Source organism: Oreochromis aureus, linkage group 10 (assembly GCF_013358895.1).
Source record: "Oreochromis aureus strain Israel breed Guangdong linkage group 10, ZZ_aureus, whole genome shotgun sequence".
Classification (NCBI taxonomy): Eukaryota; Metazoa; Chordata; class Actinopteri; order Cichliformes; family Cichlidae; genus Oreochromis; species Oreochromis aureus.
This window is the reverse complement of record NC_052951.1, coordinates 6,823,840-6,847,029: the sequence shown is the minus strand read 5'-3', so window position 1 is coordinate 6,847,029 and position 23,190 is coordinate 6,823,840. Positions and strand designations below refer to the sequence as shown.

Sequence of the window (23,190 nt, the reverse complement as noted above, 5' to 3'; positions counted from 1 at the left end):
CATTATAAATTCAGTTTTTACACAGTTTTAATGAAAAATCATACACAAAAATTGCTTGCTTGTCACAATTTTTATTATTTTTTAACAAGATAAGCTTTATTTGTGAGTACTTTTAAAGAGTACTTTATTAGATGACAATGGAAGAATATCAAAAATAATGTTTTCACATCTGAAGGGTATCATAGTCCTACATGGGGTCATATGGAGTTTTTCCTGGTATAACCTGAAATGTACATACATGTAAATAACTTCACCTGAATAATGTTGTGTAATTTTAGATATTCAACTAGAGCTGCTGGAATTTCCCGGAATGGAACTCCCCAAAGTTCTATTCTTTTCTATTTTATTCTACTAGAATAGAATACTGTATAATATAAAGCGCCTTGAAGCGACTGTTGTTGTGATTTGGCACTATATAAATAAAATTGAATTGAATTGAAACTGAATTGAATATTCTATTAAAAAGTCAAATTTCTGGCCCATTTTCAAGAATGTAAGTTAACATGTGCTAAAATGTATATCCTTGTAGCTACAAAACCAGTAGTGTGCACTTTTGCTACCAGTTCTTTAATTTTGCAAGAACTTGAAATTGTTTGATGGTAAAAGTGTCAGCAACCTGTCTGAGCAGATTACTGTTACCTGCCACTGATAAAAATGCCTGGGCGTGTCATTCATATGTCTGTTGATGAATATTACATGAAACACTAAAATTTACAACTCCTAGACAATAACTGGGATTTCTTTCTGATTTCTATAACTAAGCAAGATATCGGGGAAAAATGATGAAAATAATATTTTATTTGAAAATGTGTTCATGTTCATAGTCTTAGGACTGATCAGACTTTAAAGTCAATTGCATGAAAACAAATTAAACAATGTAAAATAAAATAATTTCGCCAGAGTAAAACACTGCAAGCACTGCAAGATAAGCATCCATTTTTTTTCTTTTGATCAATTCTTCAGTCTTCATCCTTGAGCTGTGACCTTTGTAGCTCCTGCATCAGAGCTAGAAAAACAGAGCAATATTCTGGTATAACACAAGATCACAACATACTGTATATGAGTAGTTTCTACATGTATGCCCTAGGTTCATCTGACATAGTGTTTATGGATAGTATATACGTTAGAACTCACCTGTGATAATTTCCTCCTTTACTTTGTAGAGTTCCTTTTTGATTTCTTCAAGGATTTCCTTCAAATGCAGACAGAGTATGAGGTTTTACATAAAAGAAGTAAATTTTGTTTTAATAAAGAGCCTTAAAACTTTGTGTGTACAATAGTACAAATCTGGAAACAACGCTAGGGGCTTTGCAACTATAATCTAAGGTCCTTTAGATGAAATGGCTTTATAATGCAAGTCCTGGGAAAAACAAGCAGAGGCTTAGAACACATATTTTACATACTAAATAGCTTCTCTTGTTTCAAAGGAACTAAAATAGTTTTATATCATCACAGAAAGTTATACTGTTTACTAAGGAGTTCTAGGATATTGGTGTGTATTTATATAAAGATGGAGGAACAAACCTGTTTAAATTTTTCCATATCACTATCATTTCCTGTACCATCTGAGTTCTTCTTCACCACCTTCATCCTACAAAAGAAAGATACATTATTACACTGACGCAAACACAATCAAAGAGGTCATATTTCAGGCCAAACACTTACTTTTATCTTCATGTACGCATTCCAATGATGTTTCTTTCTTTTAAATTAGTTTGGAGTGCTATGCTACAAAAAGTGGAATACTCACTGAATCAGTTGAGCAGGATAGTGGCAGCATGGGAAGGTGTCACACTCAGTGTGTTTTTCAAAGCAGAAGGAAATAATCACTAATAATTTGGAATTTTATGTGGAAATCTCTAAAACTAAATTGAAGCAAGTTTGAGGCCACCACACTGAAAATATTAAAATTTAAAATTATTATTAAAATATCACATTTTTATATTATTATTAAGTGGGGATGATGCAGATGGCATGCTTGAGGCAACTGTTGTTGTGATATGGCGCTATACAATTGAAATGAATTGTTCTATCAGACATCAGGTGTCTGTGCTTGCCAAGCCTATTCTTGTAAGAGGCAGTCAGCTAAGATCCGTTTTGCCTAAAATAAATACAGCTTTTCAAAAACTGACATGTTTGTTGTTAATATTCAGCAAATATGAAAGTTGTATAAATGTTCTATATGCTTTTGTGTCACTTTGCATTAAAGCACAAATAATTTTAATGGCTGTAGAATACATATATTAAAATAATAAAGTAAGTTTTAATATCTAAGTTAAATAAGTGCATAGACAAGCAGACTAATTATTTGCATTGACAAATATTAATCAGTTCATAAAACTATGGCTGGGTGTAGCTCTCTGGTGTGCCTTTCACCTAATGTTTGCAGTTTTGCGATTACAACAGAGTAAGCTATTTGTACAGTCATGCTCACAGTTCTGCTGGTTATCTGTGGGAACATGTGGTTAAAAACCAAGCATTATCTTTGTCTCAAATATGAGCTGGCCAGGGGAAGCAACACACTTTGTTTCAGACAGAAACAATAAAAGCAGTTAATCTTACAACAGTAAGACAAAGTAGAAAATAGAAATGCAGCACACACCAACAAACAAAAAAGTATCTCTTTCAGATTGGAGTAGATCTTCACTGAATGCATGTGAAGATCTAAGAGAACCCTACTACATGGGTTCTCTTAGAAGAGAACCCATGTAGTAGGCAGAGTCAGGGGGAGACTAGTACCTGGATGCTGGAGTAGTGGCAGAGTTTGAACTTGGGCTTGAGTCTTTTTGATTGGTGGTTAAGGATTTGGCTCTGTTGCAAAGAACACAGATGTTTTAAGAAAGTTGTTGATTGCTGAATTGCTGTGGATGGCTCAGAATAGGTTGTTGTTTAGTGTATAATGTATGGATCAGTTGTAAAGTGAAAGTCTGAACCAGTCTCTTACCTTGGCATGGTGGCAGATTTTTCCTTGGATTGATTGATTTCTGGAAAATGTTGTATTTATTATTCCATTTCATGTTGATATCCTCAAATTAAATGTTTTGTTAAGTTTTTTTTTTCACAAAAAATCTATGTACAATGCTGGGCTGTAGTGTAAAGAGAGGCATTTATCTTTCTTTATCTACACAGATGTGATTACTCACCCGCTACAACTGAGGATTTCGATACAGAGGGCTCAGAATCCTCCTGTGGTCAGGTATAAAGATAATTACAGTTATCATTTAATATTTAAATCTTATTACATCTACAAATACTAAAGACCCATAAGAAAAAATCTTACGGGTCTTCTTGAGAGCACTGGGCTTACATTGTGAGATTCTTCCTTTTTTACAGCTGGCTTATCAGCAGCTTTTCGCCTATTAAAAAAAATAAATCCATTACAATACAAACAATGAGATCCTCCATATCAGACTATCACAAGGATTTATATCTCTCGATTATGACTTGCCTTCTTGCAAGGATGGCACTCATTTCTCCCATTAGATCACCTCCTCCACTTCCACCGGATGAGGACTGTGGTTTGGGGGCTGGGGCTGCTGAGCCTCCCTCATCCTTAACACAAAAAAATGCACATCATTGTGTTTAAAGCCGTTTGGTCCAATGGATAGATCCTTTTGAAAAACATAAAACTAAATACAAACAGTAAAATGTTTTAGAGAATACAAATACGGACTGATATAGCACTTTTCTACTCTCCCAGAGTACTCAAAGTGCTCTATACAACAACACGCCAATGGACGCATGGGTGAGCAACTTGGGGTTAGTATCGTGCCCAAGGATACTTGACATGCAGACTGGAGGAGCCAGGTATCAAACCACTAACCTTCTGATCAGTAGGTGACCCTCTCTACCTCCTGCGCTACAGCCACCCCATATATGTATGTATATGCATATATGTGTTTGCTCATACCTTCACTGTTTTGCGCAATTTGGCCCCTGCTAGAGCTGCAGCCAGATCATTTCCACTGCCACCTCCACCTCCTCCACTGCCTCCTGCAACCGGTGGGGGTGGAGGTGCAGGTGGAACCATACCTCCAGATGGAGGTGGTGGAGGTGCAGGTGGGCATCCCCCAGAGGGAGGTGGGGGTGGACCTGGAGGTGGTGGGGGTGCTGGTGGGGCAGGTGAAGTAGCTGGTGGGGCAGGAGGGGCAGGAGGGGCTGATACAGTGGCCTGGCGTTCTCGCTCCAGACGTTCCTTCTCTTGTTGTTCCTGCTTCTGACGTTCGAGTCTGGACAAATATGGGCAGATAAATTAGCATTAAGTACTGCTGTTTGTATAAAAACTCAACAGATATAATACATGTGTTTATATTTCACTAAAAATCCATCCTTTATATTGTGTGTGGAGGTTCATAGTCTTCCAAATCATGGTAGTTTTAAGAGGTTAGAAAAAGAAAGGAACTTGATTTCTTTAAGTTTCTGAGTATGCTTCACCTCTCATCCCAGGGTTCCAGAAACAAAAGATAAACAAAAGAATCCCAGGTATTTAACACCTAGTGGTGTCCCCTCTGGAGGTGGTTGTTGACCTAATACAGATCATGTGAGTCAAAAAAGGCATAGGTCATTACCATCAGAAGAAGACAAGAGTGAAACCTCTGTGAGACCCACCCTATCATGTGGCCTATTAAGGTCAACTGAGGCACGGTGTAAGTTGCGGTTGAAGCTGGTGTTGAAAGCCACCACATCTGTTCAATTGTAGTTGTTTGTTATGGACATGGATGGGAGGAACACTTTTCAAGTGGTAAGGGAGTATGAAAGAGAATCCAGGAAATTAGCAAACTATAAAATTCCCCTCTGATTAAATCTGAGATGCAAAGAGTCCAGATTGGTCCCAAGAGTTTGTGGTTTTAAACTACAGTCAGGAAACACAGAGTTAAGCAGATCTGATGGAGTAGTACAGAACCAACTCGATACAGGTCCTGACTGTTGGTTGTGCGTACATGTCGAGCAGCAGGTTAGAGTATCTGGCCTTCTTACAGGGGGGCTCCCCAAGCTACCCAGCTGGGGTACCCCCCTCATCACTGATCTTTGATGAGGGGGCTTGGCTCACAGTCTATGTTCTAACTCATCTCAAAAGTGTTCTGTTGGGTTAAGATCGTTGCTCTGTATAGGCCAGTCATGTTCTACCACAACAGACTTGCTCATTAATGTCTTTATAGACTTTGCTTTGTGCACTCACTGCAAATTTCTTGTAGCTTAACAAGATTTATTGTCTTAAATTTAGCCAGATTATCTTGTCCATCTTGTTTTGAACATTACAAGTTAGTTTCCAGTCTCATGTGTGAGATGATTAGACTTGTTTCAAGTATATATTACTTTTTTTTTCTTATTTAGGGTGTAAATCTAAAAATGAACCATTTTACATTTATTTCAAGCAAAAATAGCTTTTAGATATAGTGTAAAACAAAAAATGATCTCAGAATAAGAAACATTCACCTTTTTCCTTGAAATAAGAAAGTCAATCATTGGAAGGTATATTTATATCTGAGACCTGTCACAGATGTATTTGTTACCATGTAAAATAAGCTACTTTATTCTAACGGCATGATGTGTAGCATCTTCAATCACCAAAAACTCCATATTAGCAACCTCTGATACAGGACCTAGTCCTTTCTCATTTACAAATATCAGATGCTCAGTTCCTGCTTCACTTTGACAACACTCCACCAGCTGATTGTGGTTTACAAGAGACTTGCACACATTCTTAAAGTTTAATTTGGCTGACCATTGTTTAAAAAAAAACTGTGTTTAGACTCGGCTTTCATACACGTATGACAAATTACAGGTCCCAGGGCAATAATCTGAGAGGGAAGTTGCAGCATGTAATCTTCTATCATTTTTTTTAAGTTTGGACACAGTCTGTAAAGACACAACTGGGGCAAAAAGTATTTTAACAATTTCAATTAAATCCAAAATAAACTGGATAAAGGGATTTTTCTCTACAACACTGTCCAATAAGAATGGCAAAATCTTGATCAATATAAGCATTTGTCCAGAGGATTGTTTTAATCTGTTGTCACTTGAAGCTAAACTAGCATTAATTTTTTTTTATGAATTATAGAACCTTTTTTGAGACATTTTATTAAATTCAATCAGTTTATATTCCAAAATCTCTTTTTCCCAAAGTCTGTTTTTGTTTCATAATGGGGGTTTTTCATAATGGTGTATTTATTTCAGAAAGTCATTTAACAACTGAATTTCTTATTCAGGCAATCAGGGTAAGTGGGTGGGACCTGAACACTCACTGGCTGCTGCTTAAACAGGTGCTTAAAATTAAAGTGTCTCAAAATGTTTCTATTATTACAAAAAAGAATCGTAGTGAAATAAATATTTAATAAAATATTATAAAAATACACAATGTAAAATAAAAATTAAATGACACATTTTAACACTTTGGTGTTCTAGTTCATATTAAAAAGTTAAATAATGTATTAGCACTAGGTTAGGTTCCTGTATTCCTCCATACAACCATCAATCCCACATATCACACAAAAGTCTGGACTACTGCTATGAATTGTATTAATATGGCTCAAAAGAGACTTTAATGTTAAGGCAACAAAACAGAACAAATCCAACACAAAACAAAACAAATCCAACACCTCCAACATGCCATCTTGTTTGGGGAAAAGACCTGAAAGAAGTTCTTGGCGGGCAGAGTAGTAGAGGTCAATACCAAGTTTGAAGGGGTGGTTTATACCAAGTCTGCATTTAACTTAGAATAGAATAGAATAGAATAGCTTTTTATTGTCACTGTTACAAGAACAGTGAAAGGCAGTTTGGCATCTCTCCATGTGTGTGGAGTACACAATAGCGTAAGTATTTACACAATAACAGACAAATTTACATTTACACAAGAAAGATATGTACAAGTTATACATACACCTGCAAGCATACACGCACATACATACATATATGTATATATACATATTTGCATCCGTACATGCATACACACACATATTTCCACATACACGCTTACATCTATATACATACACATACATGCCATGTAACTAGCAGGTGCATTGAGAGGTGCAGTGTGATCAGTGATATTGCACATTGAGTGTGTGTGGGGGGGGATGATATTGCACATTGAGTGGGGGGGGTTCTGTTTGAACTATACTAAATAAGGTTATAATAAATACAGTTTAAAGAGGTAGGGGTGTTGGTTGCATTGAAGTATAAACAGAAATACCATTTATAATTAAGGTGTAATGTCCATGAGTGTTGGCAGTGCAGTTATCCTCCAATCAGGGTGGAGGTAGGGCATGTTTGACAGCCTGTGGGTAAAAACTTCTGTTGAGTCTGTTTGTCTTAGACCTGATGGACCTGTAGCGTTTACCAGAGGGAGGGGGCGGGGGGAGTGAGTGTCCAGGGTGCGAGGGGTCTTTGATGATGATGCTGGCTTTCTGCTGAAGTCTGCCAGTATAGATGTCTCTGAGGGGGGTTAGTGAAGTGCCGTGAACTTGTGTAGTAATGTAATTGTAAAGACGACTACACCAGTCATAGTAATTGATGGGTTATTTGTTAAAATTAGTTTTTCTAATGCCGGTTCATTATGCATGTTATGTTCACGTTTTACAAGCTTTACACAGACGAAAATGTCTAACACTACCTCCCCCCTGGCTGCCCTCAAGTGGCTCTGTCCATTATCTCACTGTTTGAATCGAATCGAAGGATACGAGGGAGCAGGTTCGGACTGGATTCTGTTAAGGTAATTAACTTTTGCTTGCAAACATTTAAGGTTCTTTTAGCTTTGACTTACTGTAGTAACATCAGTCGTGGTCAAATATTAAGTTTTACCAAGGCAGTATTATCAGTTTACTACCAATGGGTAGTTAGCCAAAACTGCCAGCCAGCTAGCTAGCTTAGTTCATTCAGAATGCTGAATTGTTAGCATGCAGTGAGAGTTTAAAATTATTAATGGTGCTAGTTGGGTAAATTTAGTTTCATATACTTAACATAGCTATACAACAAAAGAACTACAGTTGATATCCGCCTTTGCAAAAGTCCGTTGTGGGTGTCCCACCCACGGAGAATAAAAAGCTGCAGTGTGGGTTTTTTTGTTCCCTTAAGCCGCGCGCTCTGCACTGCACTGTGCTTGGTGTGTTTGTGTGTGCAACTTGGGAGGACCAATACTGGTTTGAGACAAATCTGACAATCGGGCTCGTAACTTTACAATGCTGTTTTGTGTTTTGTTTTGTTTTTTGTTATGGAAAAAGAAAGGGGGTTGGACAGATCTATATTTAATTTAAATGAAGATTTACTTAAGTCATCAAGAGTTAACTGTTTTATGACCAAAACTACATTTAACCAACATGAGTTTATTCAAATTTTATTTGCAAGTCCAGTTTGGGTAATGAAATTAAAGATAACACAAGGGAATAAAATAATGCACATTTATGAATGACATCTTTACCTATAGATTTACTTTAAGCTTCATTTCCGACAGATTATGATTAATCGTATAAACTATTGTAAGTTGGAGATGTGAACTTACTTCCAATTATTTATGTTGTAAACTATTAATATAAATCAGGTCACTTTAACCTTGATGAACTGAGGTAACATTTTTTCTTATTGGATGAAGTGGCCTAATCTGAGCTTTGATCATTTGTTGAATGATTTGACAAGCAGTTGGGCACTATTGGTTTTAGTTTGAAAACTAGTTTGGATTAGCCTTGTCATAAATTTTAAGTGAGCAATTTTATAAGACTTAACCATGGAATTAACACAGGCTCTACTTGGTCTGTCTTTTGCACCTTATCCAGGTGTCTGATTGCATAGACTTTGGATCCATGGCAGGTGGTGTCTTGACTCAGTTTTTCTTTTTGACCCAAACATATATGTTTTTCTGTCCTCAGGGAAAAGTTCTGACAAAAGCTACACCAGAAAATCATGGAGACTTTGGATGTAGGGCTGTTCGATATAAGCGTTTTATTTTACCCTATCGTTTGTTTCGTGGTGTCGCAAAATAAACTGTTTACGGCAATATTTTTTCATTATTTTGATGGTCACTGTAGTGGCTATATTAATTTCCTAAAGTTCTCTCTTTCTCTTATATTTAATATAACCAAATTACAGACGGACAAGGGCTTGTTTTTATGCGTTGTCGTTAGCAACAACGACGGTAAAACCACCTCGTGTCCGCTTGTTTATTTTCCACATAAACCTTTCACAATAAAGCTCAAGATCCTGTTGAGACTTTTCAAAATAAACTGAATCACGTGAAAGATGCAGAGTATTTATGGATGAGAAGCAAAAAAGAGCCGTCAGGTGCTAAAAAATAAACCTTAGACTCAAACGTTAGAACAGGCTTTTCCCCGCAGCACGCTGTGTAATAAATACTCACAAAGAAAACAGCGGCTCTTACAACTAATGTCTAAAAATGTATAGTTTCATGCATCGGTTAAAACACTCGACTCGAGCTACATGACGCCCAGAAACATTTCCCGCAAGTCGAGCTGCCCGAGAGTCACTGAATTTACAGAAAATGTTAAGTTTTTGTGATTTATATCGTTATCGGAGGATAGATGTCTTAATATCGGGATATGAGATTTTGGTCATATCGCACAGCCCTATTTGGATGATTTCGGTTCTAAATGGTAGGCCAAGCATATGCATATTTATGCAAATTAATGTCTAAATGAATTTTGTGTTGCACACACTGACAGTGATCGTACATAGAATCATTTTTATGTTGTTAGATCAATAATATATTTAATTACATTTAAATGTATTTGACAAAATGACAATTTGGAATTGTTTCCTTTTTTGAGCAGTGAAATGTATACATTTAAAGAGATGTACAACTTTTACAATTCTGAAAGTTACTGACTTTTATTTACAGCTGCCAACATAGATGAGGTCTTGCTCCACACCCTCAGTAGGGACGATTTAAGGGACCTGCTTCCAGGGCCTGAAAATTTTATGAGGAGGAAACAGTTGTAGGCTCAAGTTCACAAAGAGGCAAGTTTTGCCGCTTTTGATTTAAAAACATCTAGCACAACACATTTTGTTTAGGACTCCTGTAATATAACTGTTTTTGTTTTCTTATTTAGGAAGAAACTAAAGAAAAGGCATCTCATGGATATCTCACCATGTGACCAGGGAGAAGATTATGATGCAGATTCAAGTGGTGGATCAAACATGCTTTTGCCACCAGGAGCAGTTCTGGTGACAACAGTTACAATTATGGCAATAATATTGAATATTGAACTGAAAGTTGATTTAGTTCTTTCTTTCCTGTTCTGTTTAAACATAGCCCTGTTCAGGCCACTACCAACTCTCTTCCCATCATGAGCTGCACCACCCAGATGGGACATGCCAGTGAAGCACTGATTCATGTCCTTCAGGTCTGTGTTTCTTCATATTTGTTATCAAATAATGCCCCTAAAGCATTCACTTTAACAGTTCATTTGGCATATGGCCTTTTTATCCATGCCAAGTCCTCCAACAATGTCATTTATATTTAAAAAAAAAAAAAAGTGTACAGAAATCTGAAATGGCACAAACACTGATAGATCAAAAATTTCAATAAAAATAATAAAGAAAATCATAAAGAAATTAAAAACAAAATGGAAATAATTACATATTTAACTATCACAGGTGCAGTACCTTTGTCATTTCCTAAAGTGTGTAAAGACATAATCCTAACGGTGATGAGTCAGAATTTATTACATTTTTCAATCATGAATATTAGGGATTTTCTATACAGTATTTGTCAATCTAAAGAAAAATAACATTAATATGGTCTGTAGCGCATCTGATCTATGGTTGTCATCATTCATATATCACCCCAGGGGTGCACCCCAAAGGGATCAATAAAGTAAAGTCTACTTGTGGTTAAGTATTTGAACTACCCTGATAGCTTTGGAGTTTCTCCGTACATTGTACAATTTTGTCTTTGCTTTTCTTTTGCCAACAGAAGATCCAGCATCAGCCCTGTTCTGCTCTTTGAAGGGTCCCGCTGTCTTATTGCAGTTGGAACCACTCCCATCACCACATTTGCCACAGATGACCTTGGAGAAGGTTTGCTGTGTCTTATGGCATACTACTACACCCTGCATCTCACCTATCCTAAATGTGTGGCAACGCTTCTGTCTGTCATTCAGACTGAAGTGTTAAAGGACAAAATCCATGAGTAAGACACCACAGGCTCATACAAAAAAGTCATGGCAGGCTGTAGAAATTTTTTATTGAAACGTAGAGCTGTTTGAGCAAGATGTATCTTAGGTCTGTGTTGGAAGGTTTGGACCTGATAGCTTTGAAGTTGCAATTTACACTTGAATTCTTTTTTTAAAATTCTTATTAATGTAATACAGTGCTTCTTTCTTCACATCTGTTCTGCAAATTCTGTTTAAAATTGCAAATGCTCTTTTTATTACATTTTATATGTTGAGTAGCTAACTGGTTTAGCACTTCTAAAAGGAACACAAAATAACAATGTTACACTTACAGTGTGTCTTTAAATTTTTGTGTACTATGATTTACTGAAATATTTGTTACTGTTTGGAGAGTTTGTTTCCAATAAAGGTCATGTACACAGTATACTTTGCCTGCTTTCATTTGGCTTTATTTTTCTTATTTTGAGAATTCTTATCAAGTGTAATTATCTTACTGCACTGGCAGATTATTTCACTAAATTCAAGAAGATTTAGACTACAATCTATTATTTTTTAACTTATTTTAAGATGGGTAATTTTTGCAGTGTATCTTTAAAATGATTTAATGTACTAGTTTTTAGATTATTTGCCTTGATTTGTTCCTTAGAATAAGTGTTTTATGCTTATTTTCAGATTTAATTTCTTCAACATTTTGCTTAGAACAAGTGGTTAAAGCTTATTTTAGGTTTCAATTGCTATGATTGATTGCCTGGAATAAGTGTGTAAGGCTTATTTTAAGATTTAACTATCTTATTTGTTGCCTAGAATAAGTGGTTAAAGCTTATTTTAAGTTTCAATGTTCTGATTTGTTGCCTGGAATAAGTGTAAAAGACTTATTTTTAGCTTTATTTAAATCTAGATATTGCTCTTATTTCAAGAAATCTTAATAAGAAAAAAACACTTACCCCACTGGCAGATAATTTCACTTGTTTTAAGCAAATCTTCTCCAAAAATAAGTGTATTTATCTAGTATTAAGGAGGTGGGTTTTTGCAATGCTGGTGCACAGTCATGTTGCAACAGAAAGGGGGCATCTCCAAACTGTTCCCACAAAGCTGAGAGCATGATATAGTCCAAAATGTCTGACATGTTTGAAGCATTAAGAGCTCCTTTCAATTGTCAACGGTGGGTCACTTTTGATAATATGTTTCCACTTCTCTAGAGTCAAGTGGTGGTGAGATGCATCCAATGTTCTGCATTGCGCTTGGTGATGTAAGGCTTGGATGCAGCTGATTGGCCAAAGAAACCCATTAAATGAAGCTTTCTATGCACTATTCATGAGCTAATCTGAAAGTCACATGAAGATCTGTAGTGATTACTCTGCAGAAAGTTGCAGACTTCTGTGCACTATGTGCCTCAGCATTTGATGACCCCGTTCTTTGATTTTATCCAGCCTTCCACTTCGTGGCTGAGTTGCTGTAAATCCCAATCACTTCCATCTAGTTATAATACCACCAACAATTGACTGTGGAATATTTAGTAGCGAGGAAATTCAGTGAATAAATCCATGGAGTCATTGATGAATCCAGGATTCATAAATACTATAGTGTAATATAGTGTATTTACAGGTCAAGACAGAAAGCGGTTTTCTCTTAGACGTCTATAGGACTGGAAGTATTTTTGCTTCAAAGCTGTGCTAATTTTAAGATTACATAATTTCCTCAAGGAATAAAATAAAGTATTCTGATTCTGAGATAGAATGAGATAGAACGCGTGTTGTCAGGCACTGCATTGGCTCCATTTTTCATATCCAAAAGCTACATCCAACGTTTACACTGTCAATAGTAAAGAGACAGCTAAGCATTAAAGGTTAGTCTATTTTCCTACCATTACCTATATCCAAGAGACCAAAAGAATGAGATAGTGGATGTAAGCATTGGAAATGAGCTTTGCCTGGAGTGTGTCTGAACTTTCTTTTATGTTTAATTTACGATACAGTGAATGTGTCCATTTGCGTATGTATTTGCCTATGCCAAGCCTATGGAGAGGGGTTTTCAACATACTCAAACATCTCTCGTGCAGTCTTCCAAAAACACTATGGATAGGTGTGACTAACTGGCTGACTGTTTGAAAAGTGGACCATGGCAATGCAGTAACAGCAGAGTTCACCACAAATTTTAGAGGGGCAAAATAATATAAAAGCATGAAAGTGATGTCATGGTTACAGTAGACAATTTTCATTTGTTTAACACCTGGTTTCAGGGGTTATAGCTTCAGTCTTCTCTTCTATGGCTGAATGAAGGACCAGCCACAGCACTAGGAGAGTGTGCCACAGAACAGTTGTTTATGACATTGCCCTTTATTTACAGCAAACAGCTACAATATGTAGAACAGGGAGGGGGGGGTCAAATTCATTTTTGCTTTGTGGGCCACATACAACCCACTTTGATGTTAAGTAGGCTGGACCAAAGAAACTTTCCTTTCCATCAGTCCAAGTGCCATGGTTTTTAAAAAAGTTTTTTTTGGTTTGACTCATTTTTGATTATTTTTGTATTATAGTTTTGCTCTCCTAATCTATAGGTCTTTAGGTGCATTCTAGGTAAAGATGAGTTTTGTGTTTGAGCTCTACAGTCTTCTGTTTATGTTTTATATTTATAGATAGTGTATTATCTATATTTCTGGTTCATGGTTCTAGTTTCTTTTTTCATCATGTTAAATTTCCTTTGTTTCTAGTCTCTGTTCCTCATTTGGTTATGTATTCTTCAGTTATCATTGTTTTTGTGTTCCCTTTCTGTCACCCCAGTCAGTCATGTCTCCATGTTTGTTTATTTCCTCTTAAGTTCATGTCTTAGTCCTGGGTCTCGGTGTATTACTTCCTATTTTATTTTGATAGTCCCTCATGTCTTGTGTTGTGTTTAGTTTTGCTTGCCCCTGTCTCATTAGTCTAATTCCATCCAGCTGTTTTCCCTGGTGGGTATATATTTTCTCCATTTGTTCTTTGTCACATTATCCCTCAAAGTTGTGTCCTCCCTTGCAGTATGTTTTTTGTTTTGTTTTTCCTGTCACAGGTTTGATTTACCTTGTTAAATTTCTCATGTTACTTTGTGATTTACTTTACTTTAATAAAAGCAACATTTTAGTTTATTTTCTCATATTTCTCATATTTTGTACTTTCAATTGTAGATAGTGGAAAAAAGGACATTTTATTTTTGTCATCTAACAGTTTATTCATTACTCATCACTTTAGTGCAGTTTGGGGGAGGTCTTTATCAGCAGAAAAAGCATAGTCTGTCCATAGGACCACCGCAGAAGCATGCCTCCTCCATTAGAGATACAGTAGATTGAGGAGCTCAGTCATTCAGCAAGGGCACAAGGTAGAGTTGCTACTCCCCCATCACGAAAGGAACCAGTTGAGGTGGTTCAAGAATGTAACAAGGACACCTACAAGGTGCTTCCTAGCTGAGGTATTTTGGGCATGCCGAAGTAGAAGACGACGCCGGGGCAAACCCAGAACATACAAGCCAGCCACGAGATCATTACTTTTGGCTGGCTGGGAAACACTTTGGTGTCTTCCTGAAGAGGTCTAGGAGGTGGGTGAGATAAGCAAGGAGTAAACATCTCTGCTTTTAGACTGTGTGCGCCAAAAATAATGTCACATCCACTGGCACCCAGCCTTGTTTTGGTGTCACTTCACCCAGTTGTGCACTTCTCAGTTTCTGTAACCTGGTGCATTGCACTGCTGCCACGACAGCTAGGTTTTGACAGTCAAGTGTACAGTCATGTTAGTTTTTTCTGTCATTCTAATGATATCTAATGATATATCAGAAGGTTAGAGTTTCATAAATTCTACAGAGGGAGTGGAAAAATTTTGATAACACGAGACTTTATGGAAAAATACTTGGCAATGACTTTGCTTTCAGTTTTGACTTCATCTCTTTCTATATCAGCGCTGATGTGGTATTGTCTAAGCAGTGAAAGCTGTTGTTCAGGAAAATAATGCAGCTGCTATTTACATCTTAATGGTGAGCATAAATAGAAGTGACTGGGCAGAGCAAGCAACCAGTGCAGAGAGTATTCTAGTGCCTTTAGACTGATGAACTCATGACAAGAGAAGCAGGAGAAAATAGATATGTGGACTATCTGCTGTAAACAACATATCTCTGCATTTTCATTGTAGTATTTATTGGTATGTAATAACTGCTTAAAATGTTAATTAAAAGCAGAAACAAAACTTAAAAATCAATGACACAAAATAGATATTAGCCTTAGTATAATTAAGAATGAGCTGTACCTTCTCTGTTGTTCCAGCTGCTGTGCAGTGGGGCTGTTCTGAGCTGGGCCTAAGAAAAAGCATTGAAATTATTTAAAATTAATATATTAAATGGATAATATAAAATATGCATGTATGTTTATATTAGGGCTCTCAAAGCCAACGAGATGATAACACAGTCATGCAAATTCAGTTTAACGCTTCTATTTTTTTGACTCTCAATTAATGTACGGCTGCACTTTCTGTGACCTTTGGTAGTTCAGGATGTTTGGAAGTGATGCATCAGTAATGTCAAAGCTATGCCAGATTGTTCTCTGTACAAAACCAGAGTTATTTGTATTTACTGTTGATGTGAACTGAGTTACCACATTGAGTCTCAAATGCCACTTGGTGGCTAAGTAGACAGCTGATGCGGAGAGCCCTCCTCCCTGATGCCAAAGGCAGACCATGCTGGACAGTTTTTAACAGAGATGTCGAGACAATTCTAGAATGAACAAACCTTCAACAGCCATAGCTAAACAGGCGGCTGCAGCTCTCGGGTACTTTTTTCCATTGTTTGGGAATATATGGTGGTGCTTTTGGTGTCTACTTTTGGACTATGTTATGAGCATGCAGTTCCTTTGAGGTTTTTCGGGAGTTGTCATTGTTTTGGATTTGTGCAATAATAATAAACATAAATGTGAATAAGGAAAATACAATTGTCTCCAACTTAATGCTGGTAAGAATATTAGAAACATGAAGAATACCTTGTTAAGATACATTTAGAACAGGTTAAAAAAAATCTCTTGTAAATGCGATTAAAAAGTTAACTATATAGAATCATGTGATTAATTGCAATTAAATATTTTAATAGATTGATACAATGTGGTGAAAAACTATTTTCCCCTTCTTGATTTCTTAGTTTCTTTGCAAATTTGTCACACTAAAATGTTTCAGTTTATCAAACAAATTTTTATATTATGCAAAGATAATCCAAAGCAAACATAAAATCATTTTTTTAATGATGATTTCATTTGTTAAGGTACAAAAACAATCCAAACCTGCCTGGCTGTATGTGAAAAAATAATAGCTCCATAAATCTAATGATGAGCCACCCTTGGTAAGAAGAATTGTTATTGAGCCCTTTTGATAACTGGCAGGGAATCTTTTACAATGCTTTGAAGAAATTTTTATCTCATTTTTCTTTGAAGAATTGTTTTAATTCAGGCATAGAAAGGTGTTTTTCTGTATAAATATCTAAACAGAGTTATAGACCAGATAAAACTCCAAAAAAGTAGTTGGAATAAATGCCTAATAATCAAAAATAATTGTATTAACTAATATTTATAAAACATATTGTTCCTTATGTTCCATCTTCGTTTAGCTCCCAGGGTTTTCCAGGCATTTCTGTGTGTTCTTATGGCTTTTGGTTTACCTTCAATAAAGGATTACATTCACTGGAACCTGCCTTTCTAAGAGTCTGCATTTAGGGTCCTCAGTCTTCGCCAAATCTGACAGACAGGAATACTGCACGATCTGGATCTAACATGTCTTCTTGCAGTGGTGTGGTTACCTGCGACTGCCGGCGCACTGACAGTATCTAAAGCATGCGTCATGGTGTTGGCAAACAGAGTAGCATCTTCTTTACTGCCAAAATTTAGCCCCCACACCTGCTTGTGATCACGCCACTGATGGAAATTTGGTGTGGCTTGATTATACTTCATTCCTTTGATAATGGGACAGTTGATCACCACCTGATGAAAACAGGAAGCGAAGGATAGTAAATGTAAATTAAATATAAAGTTAGTCAGGCCAGAAGTAAATTTGTTTAAATATATAATTATATGTGAGATCATATTGCTGATGCTTGGCCAACAGTAGATTGTAATGTGCATGGAATAAACCAATATATGTTGTGGGTATTCATCTGTTAAGTCTGTGCAAGGTGAACAGAATACACAGTGTGTTTTAAAAGGAGTACTTGAAATCAAAGGATATATATATATATAGATATATATATCTATATATATATATATGTTTGTGTGTGTGTGAGTGTCCAATCAGAACATGAGAAGGTAATTGTCTGGTTTCGTGTGTATGCTTTTGTTGAACCTGCTGGTCAGCCTGTAGTTTGCGTCCCACTACTCTGAAGGTGTTTGCTGAAGGGTTGTGATAGATCTGGACACGGCTTATGGAAGTACTGTCAGATCCTGCTGGCACCCAACGCTTGCTGTTGTCATCATACAGCATGACCGTTGCCCTCACCTGACAGATACTGGACTCACTGTTGGAGGGAATGATTAGAAAAAAAAGATGACCAGATGCAGTGCAAGAACAAAATACTAAAATGGTGTAAGTGTACAGATAAAAGAAGCATGAACATTCTTCTATAACATGAACTCTTCTGGGAAGGCTTTCCATAAGATTTAGGAGTGAGTTTACAGGAAATTTTGATCATTCTTTCAGAAGTGCATTTGTGTTCAGTTGGGTTGAGGTCAGGGCTCAGGTGCAGGCCAGTCATGTTCCACACCAAACTTGCTCATCAATGTCTTTATGGACATCTTGGAAGGCTGGGAATGCTTGGGAAGTTTTAAGAGTTCCTTTCACTGGAGCTAAGAGCCCAGGCTGATCTCCAGAAAAGCAAGGCCACATCATAATACCCCTGCACCAAACTTTACACCTGGCACAATGCAGTCAGACAAGTATTACTCTCCTGGCAACTGCCAAACCCAGACTAATCCATTGGATTGCTGATGGAAAAGCATGATTTGTCACTCCACAGAACGGGTTTCGACTTCTATAGAGTGTTGGTGATGCATCCAATGCTCTGCATTACGCTTGGTGATGTAAGGCTTGGATGCAGTTGCTCGACCATGGAAACCGAGTAAATGAAGCATTAAATGAACCCATTAAATGAAGCACACTGTTCTTGAGCTAATCTGAAGGTCACATGAAGTTCGGAGGTCTGTAGAAAGTTTGAGAACCCCCTCTATGATTTTATTGCTGTTGTTCCCAATCGCTTCCAATTTGTTTGTAATACCACTAAGAGTTAAATTTATTAATGAGGAAATTTTACGACTGGACTCGTGACTCGTGTAACCCATGGTGGAGGGGGTTACATGCTGAGCAACAGTTCAGAGTACCCAGCCTTCTTATGGTCACTGAGTACTTCAAGGAACTATCTGCCTGATCTGAACCTTTGTAGTGTTTCATTATTGGAGTTTTGTGCAAACCACAGTTTGTCCATGACCAACACCATGTTAAGGATGTCCATAAGTGTAAGTGGCACCAGGACATCCTAGGTCACAGATCAGTGATCAATATTGTAATCATATCATCTGATCTGTGACCTTTTGATCTGGACACTTGGATGAAGAGAGAAGCTGAGCTGTCAACTGATCACCACCTGGTGGTTAATTAAATCAGGTGGCGAGAGGATGCCTGACACATGTGCCACACCTAAATATACAGTGAGGGTGTGCTGGCCCCCAATCCAGGAGATCTTCAACTCCCACCTCCGGCAGCATTCTGTGGCTGGAGAAAGAATCTGCACCTAGACTGCTGAGGCAGCTGCAAGGAGATGCTGCAAGGTGGTTGGCCCCTGTTATGGCAATAATCCCTGAACCAGATGGTGGACACCAGAGATGAGGAGTCCTATCAGATTTAGGTAACTTTTGGAACTTTTGAGGCAGCTGATGGGTACTAGCATGCCAAGCAGAACATGTCTTGGGCAGTAGCTGAAGCAAAAACAGAGGATATAATTGGGTAGCGGAAAGAATACTTCAAGAACCTCCTTAATCGACTTCTGTAGAGAAAGCAGAGTCTACGTGCAGCCACGTGGAGTCTATTTTTTGTTTTTGTTTTAAGAGTGTATATAAACTATAGACTAGTTTTTAAATTGTGTTGATAGACCAAGTAAAACCAAGGTTATGATAAATAATTTACAAAATGCTTTTTTATGAATACCAGCCTCCCTGAGAAGATGTATGCCAGGTTGCTGAAAAAGAGTTTGTCAATTAGTCAAACCTAACTGACAAACAATGCAGGAACAATGCCGTTTTCATCCTATTCATGGAACACTGGACTAGCTCTTTATCCTTGGAAGAATATTTGAGTGTGTCCAATCCATCTACATGTGTTTTGGGAACTTGGAGAAGGCATTCGACTGTGTCCCTTGGAGTGTCCTACTGGGGGTGCTTCAGGAATATGTCTGGTCCGTTGCCATTCAGTCTCTATACAACTGTTGCAGGAGCAATGTCTGCATTGCCAACAGACATTGACAGACTCATTCCTGGTGCGTGTCTTCGCCAGGGCTGCCCCTTTTCACCAATTCCGTTAATAATTTTTATGTACAGAATTTCTAGAAGTAGCCAAGTGGCAGAAGGTTTCCACTTTTGTGGCCTCAGAATCTTAACTCTGCTTGGTACTCCAACATAGTACTCTGAACAGTACCATGTTGGAATTCACTGAGCCCCTTAGACCAACCCATTCTTTCACAAATATTTGTAGGTGCAACATCAATGCTCAGTCAGTGCTCCCTGAACAGGATCCAGTAACCATCACAGTGCCATACATCCTAGAAAAGTCTCAAATATGAAGAGCTGTATAGCACCAACCCCTGACATGATTCACGCTTCCTCAGGAGTCAGCTGAATGGGAAGAACAAGATCCAGGCAATCAATACCTACCCTGCCCTGTTGGATACCCTGTTGAGATAACACGCTCCACTAAATGAAGGATGAGATAAAATCCACTGAGTCAAGACAATAAAGCTCCTTATCATGCTTAGAGGGTATCACCAGTCCAGCACCCTCAGATTGTACGCTAAGTGGAAGAAAGGACGCAGATTAGTAGTAAGTATCAGAACCATTATTCTGGATGAAACAACAAAGATCCATAAGTACATCAGGAAGCTGGCTATAATGATCACGTGCTTAGTGCACCAGAAACCCGTGAAACAAGAGGTGCTATAGGAGGAACCATAATGGAAGGATAGGCACCTGTTATTAAAAAATCTTACCAGTGACAGGACAATGACTAAAAGATACCACAGAGGCACTAATTATGTCAGTATGGGAACAAACTTTAAGCAGAATTCAATTCAATTGACTTGAATTCAATTTTATTTATACAGTATCAAATCACAACAGCAGTCACCTCAAGGTTCTTTATATTGTAAGGTAGACCCTACAATAGTGCATACAGATAAAAACCTAACAATCATATGACCCCCAATGAGCAAGCACTTTGGTGAATGTGGGAAGGAAAGACTCCCTTTCAACAAAAAGAAACCTCCTTCAGAGCCAGGCTTAGGGAGGGGCGGCCATATACTGTGACCATTTCGGGTGAAAGAAAGACGACAGAACAAATGACATGCTGTAGAAGAGAGACAGAGATTAATAACAAGTATGATTTAATGCAGAGAAGTCTAAGTCACACGACTGATAGAGGTTGGGATCCAGCACATAACAGAAAGGTGTAAGATGCTAGGAGGCAGGGGATACATGGAACACTATAATCAAGTGGCTGGAACAGTATACAGAAACATCTGTGCCAAGTATGCCCTGACGTAGTAGTGGTGGACAAACAGAAGAAGATGGCCGTAGTGATAGATGCAGCGATACCAAGTGATAGCAACATTGGGAATAAGGAACACTAGAAGCTCAAGAAATACCAAGGGCTGGGAGAGGAGCATGAGGTGATGTGAAGGATGAAGGCAACGATGGTGCCTCAGGGTATTGACCCCCAAAGTGGGCAAGTGGCTCCAGCAGATCCCAGGAATGACATCTGAGATCTCTGTCCACAAGACCACAGTCCTAGGAACAGCAAAGATACTTTTGAGGACCCTAAAGCTCCCAGGATTCTGGTAGAGGACCCAAGCTTGAACCATAAAGACCGACTGGGTGCTGGTTTAGCTCACTGGGATGAGCAGGCGACCACATGCCGTATGGGTTAACCCAACCCGCGGCCCTTTGCCTCATGTCTTCCTCTATCTCTCCCGCTGCTTTCCTGTCTTCACTGTTTCTATCAAAAAAAGGCTGAAAAAACCATTTTAAAAAAGCAAAGAGCAAATGAGAAATTGCAAACAACCCAAGACCTTCATATTACACACTACTGGCTTCAGTTTAGCATGTTAAATGTTAAAGCTCCTGACAGGACAATTATAAAAAGACTGAACAAGCATTGCTTGTTTGGAAGTTGCAGGAGACAGTTTCTTTTCTCTAAAGAACATTTAATATTTGCAAAGTTTTATCTGAATAAACCACAAGCTTTCTGGAACAATGTTTTCCAGACAGACCACACTAGAGTTTGGCTATTTGGGTACTGAACCGTGCAATATTTGGTAAATCCCAAACATACTATATCAGCACAAACACACTAAATTTGGGTTTAGTTTTGTTAAATAAATATGTTATAATTGTGTGATAAGGCCTATATAACTCCACATCCAGATTGTATTAAAATTATTTTAGAACCTAGCAAAGACCTTTTTTTTAAATAATCATATTCTTTTATATATTTTTTATTTATTATGTCCTGACACATAGAACTTTTCAAGTTCTATAAAATACATACAGGGTGGACTTTCTTTTCTATTTCTAAACTGTTCAAATTTTGTATATAAAATCAAATTAATTCCTCTAGTTAGTTAATCTGTTTAGCACATTTGAAAAGTAAGTAATGTTTCATAGCTATACAGAGGTTCAGAACCCTAAATTTGTGCACTGTAAAGTAATGGGGCAAGTATGTGTTTTTGATGATTATTTCATTAAAACAATTATACATTTATACCTTTATGTATTTATCCTGTGTGGTTTGAATGTTTGTATGCAAAAATTAATGAAATAATAAAAAGACTACATGTCTCTACAAGGCATTATGACACTGACTTATTTTCAGTCTGCTACTTGCAACGTCTGTAGCCTGTGGGAAAGCTTTACTTCCTGTCACAAAGGTTTTCATGTTTTGACCACTTCCTGTGATCAGTACAATGCCTAATATGGACTGTATTTCACCTGTCATATGCACCAAGTTCTCAAAAAGTTTTGGTTCCCCAGAATGCCTTCTTGGATTAAATAACATTCTCAGAACAAAGGGAATGCAGATAAATTTTTAGTCTATGTGCAATAACTGTAATAATCGAAGCACCTGTTATAAGCTTCAGACACTTGCAGACAACAGGAAATGTAGTCAGAACTAAAGATCTTTTCGGTAAACTATAGCGGGCACTATGAGAGTCGGTGTTGTTTTACACATTCTTTCACGAGTCATTCAAAATTGGAATGAACATGTGTTTTTTTCCTCAGTTAAAAAAAATTGATTAATATAACTAATGTAAGAAAATGACTCACCCCATATTTCAGCTTTGGTCAATATCCAGCGTTTCACTTGTTTTTTAACAATATTTCTTCACTTCAAAATTAGTCGCTTCTTTAGAACCTACTGTCATCCCTGATTGCACATCTGAGTTTCTCTCGCTCTGTGACTTGTTTAGCAGCAAGCATTTGCACTTCTGCCTTTGTATTGTCATTTCCTAGACAGTTTTTTTCTTTCTTCCTGTTCTCGTCTCCACACGCTCTTTCAAATTCACATTTTCACACCTCCCCCATTTTCTGTCTCCCTGCGGTATAGCTCTGATTTCTGTCTGCTTTTTCTTTTCTATCAAGCTGTTGTTTTTAATTAGGGTGAGTCCTCTTGACATAAATATTATTACTATTTCAGATAAAGAGCACGTGTGGTTTAACAGAAATTTCTGTAATTGCGTTTGTGCAATACTGTTATGTTTATATTCACTGTATTATAGGTAGGCAGTAAAAATAAAAGTCATAGTAAAGTAACAGCAA

The 23,190-nt window shown here is 37.4% G+C and overlaps 1 protein-coding gene and 2 long non-coding RNA genes across 3 annotated transcripts; 2 read left to right on the top strand and 1 right to left on the bottom strand.

Annotated features, from left to right (window-relative positions):
* Nucleotides 1-55: 55 nt before the first annotated feature.
* LOC116311855 (vasodilator-stimulated phosphoprotein-like) lies at nt 56-22,876 on the bottom strand. The gene is made up of 13 exons (XM_039618378.1): nt 22,699-22,876; nt 17,459-17,630; nt 16,920-17,100; nt 15,389-15,437; nt 3,911-4,229; nt 3,449-3,552; nt 3,308-3,356; nt 3,144-3,186; nt 2,945-2,984; nt 2,740-2,811; nt 1,525-1,591; nt 1,135-1,192; nt 56-1,006 (listed from the first exon to the last, which is right to left on the bottom strand). The coding sequence occupies exons 1-13, from the start codon at nt 22,701-22,703 to the stop codon at nt 960-962; spliced, it is 1,206 nt and encodes a 401-aa protein (XP_039474312.1). The 5' UTR covers nt 22,704-22,876; the 3' UTR covers nt 56-959.
* LOC120442262 lies at nt 7,356-9,964 on the top strand. The gene is made up of 2 exons (XR_005614600.1): nt 7,356-7,708; nt 9,845-9,964. It is a non-coding gene; the product is annotated as an uncharacterized LOC120442262 (long non-coding RNA).
* LOC120442261 lies at nt 10,054-11,544 on the top strand. Its single transcript, XR_005614599.1, has 3 exons — nt 10,054-10,170; nt 10,259-10,349; nt 10,922-11,544. It is a non-coding gene; the product is annotated as an uncharacterized LOC120442261 (long non-coding RNA).
* Nucleotides 22,877-23,190: the final 314 nt, after the last annotated feature.

Coding starts and splice junctions, on each gene's coding strand:
- LOC116311855 (XM_039618378.1), bottom strand. Junction 4,230..15,388: donor CAGCTGGAACAACAGAGAAG/GTACAGCTCATT, acceptor ATATTTGTCCAG/ACTCGAACGTCAGAAGCAGG. Junction 1,592..2,739: donor GCCACTACTCCAGCATCCAG/GTACTAGTCTCC, acceptor TTTCTTTTGTAG/GATGAAGGTGGTGAAGAAGA.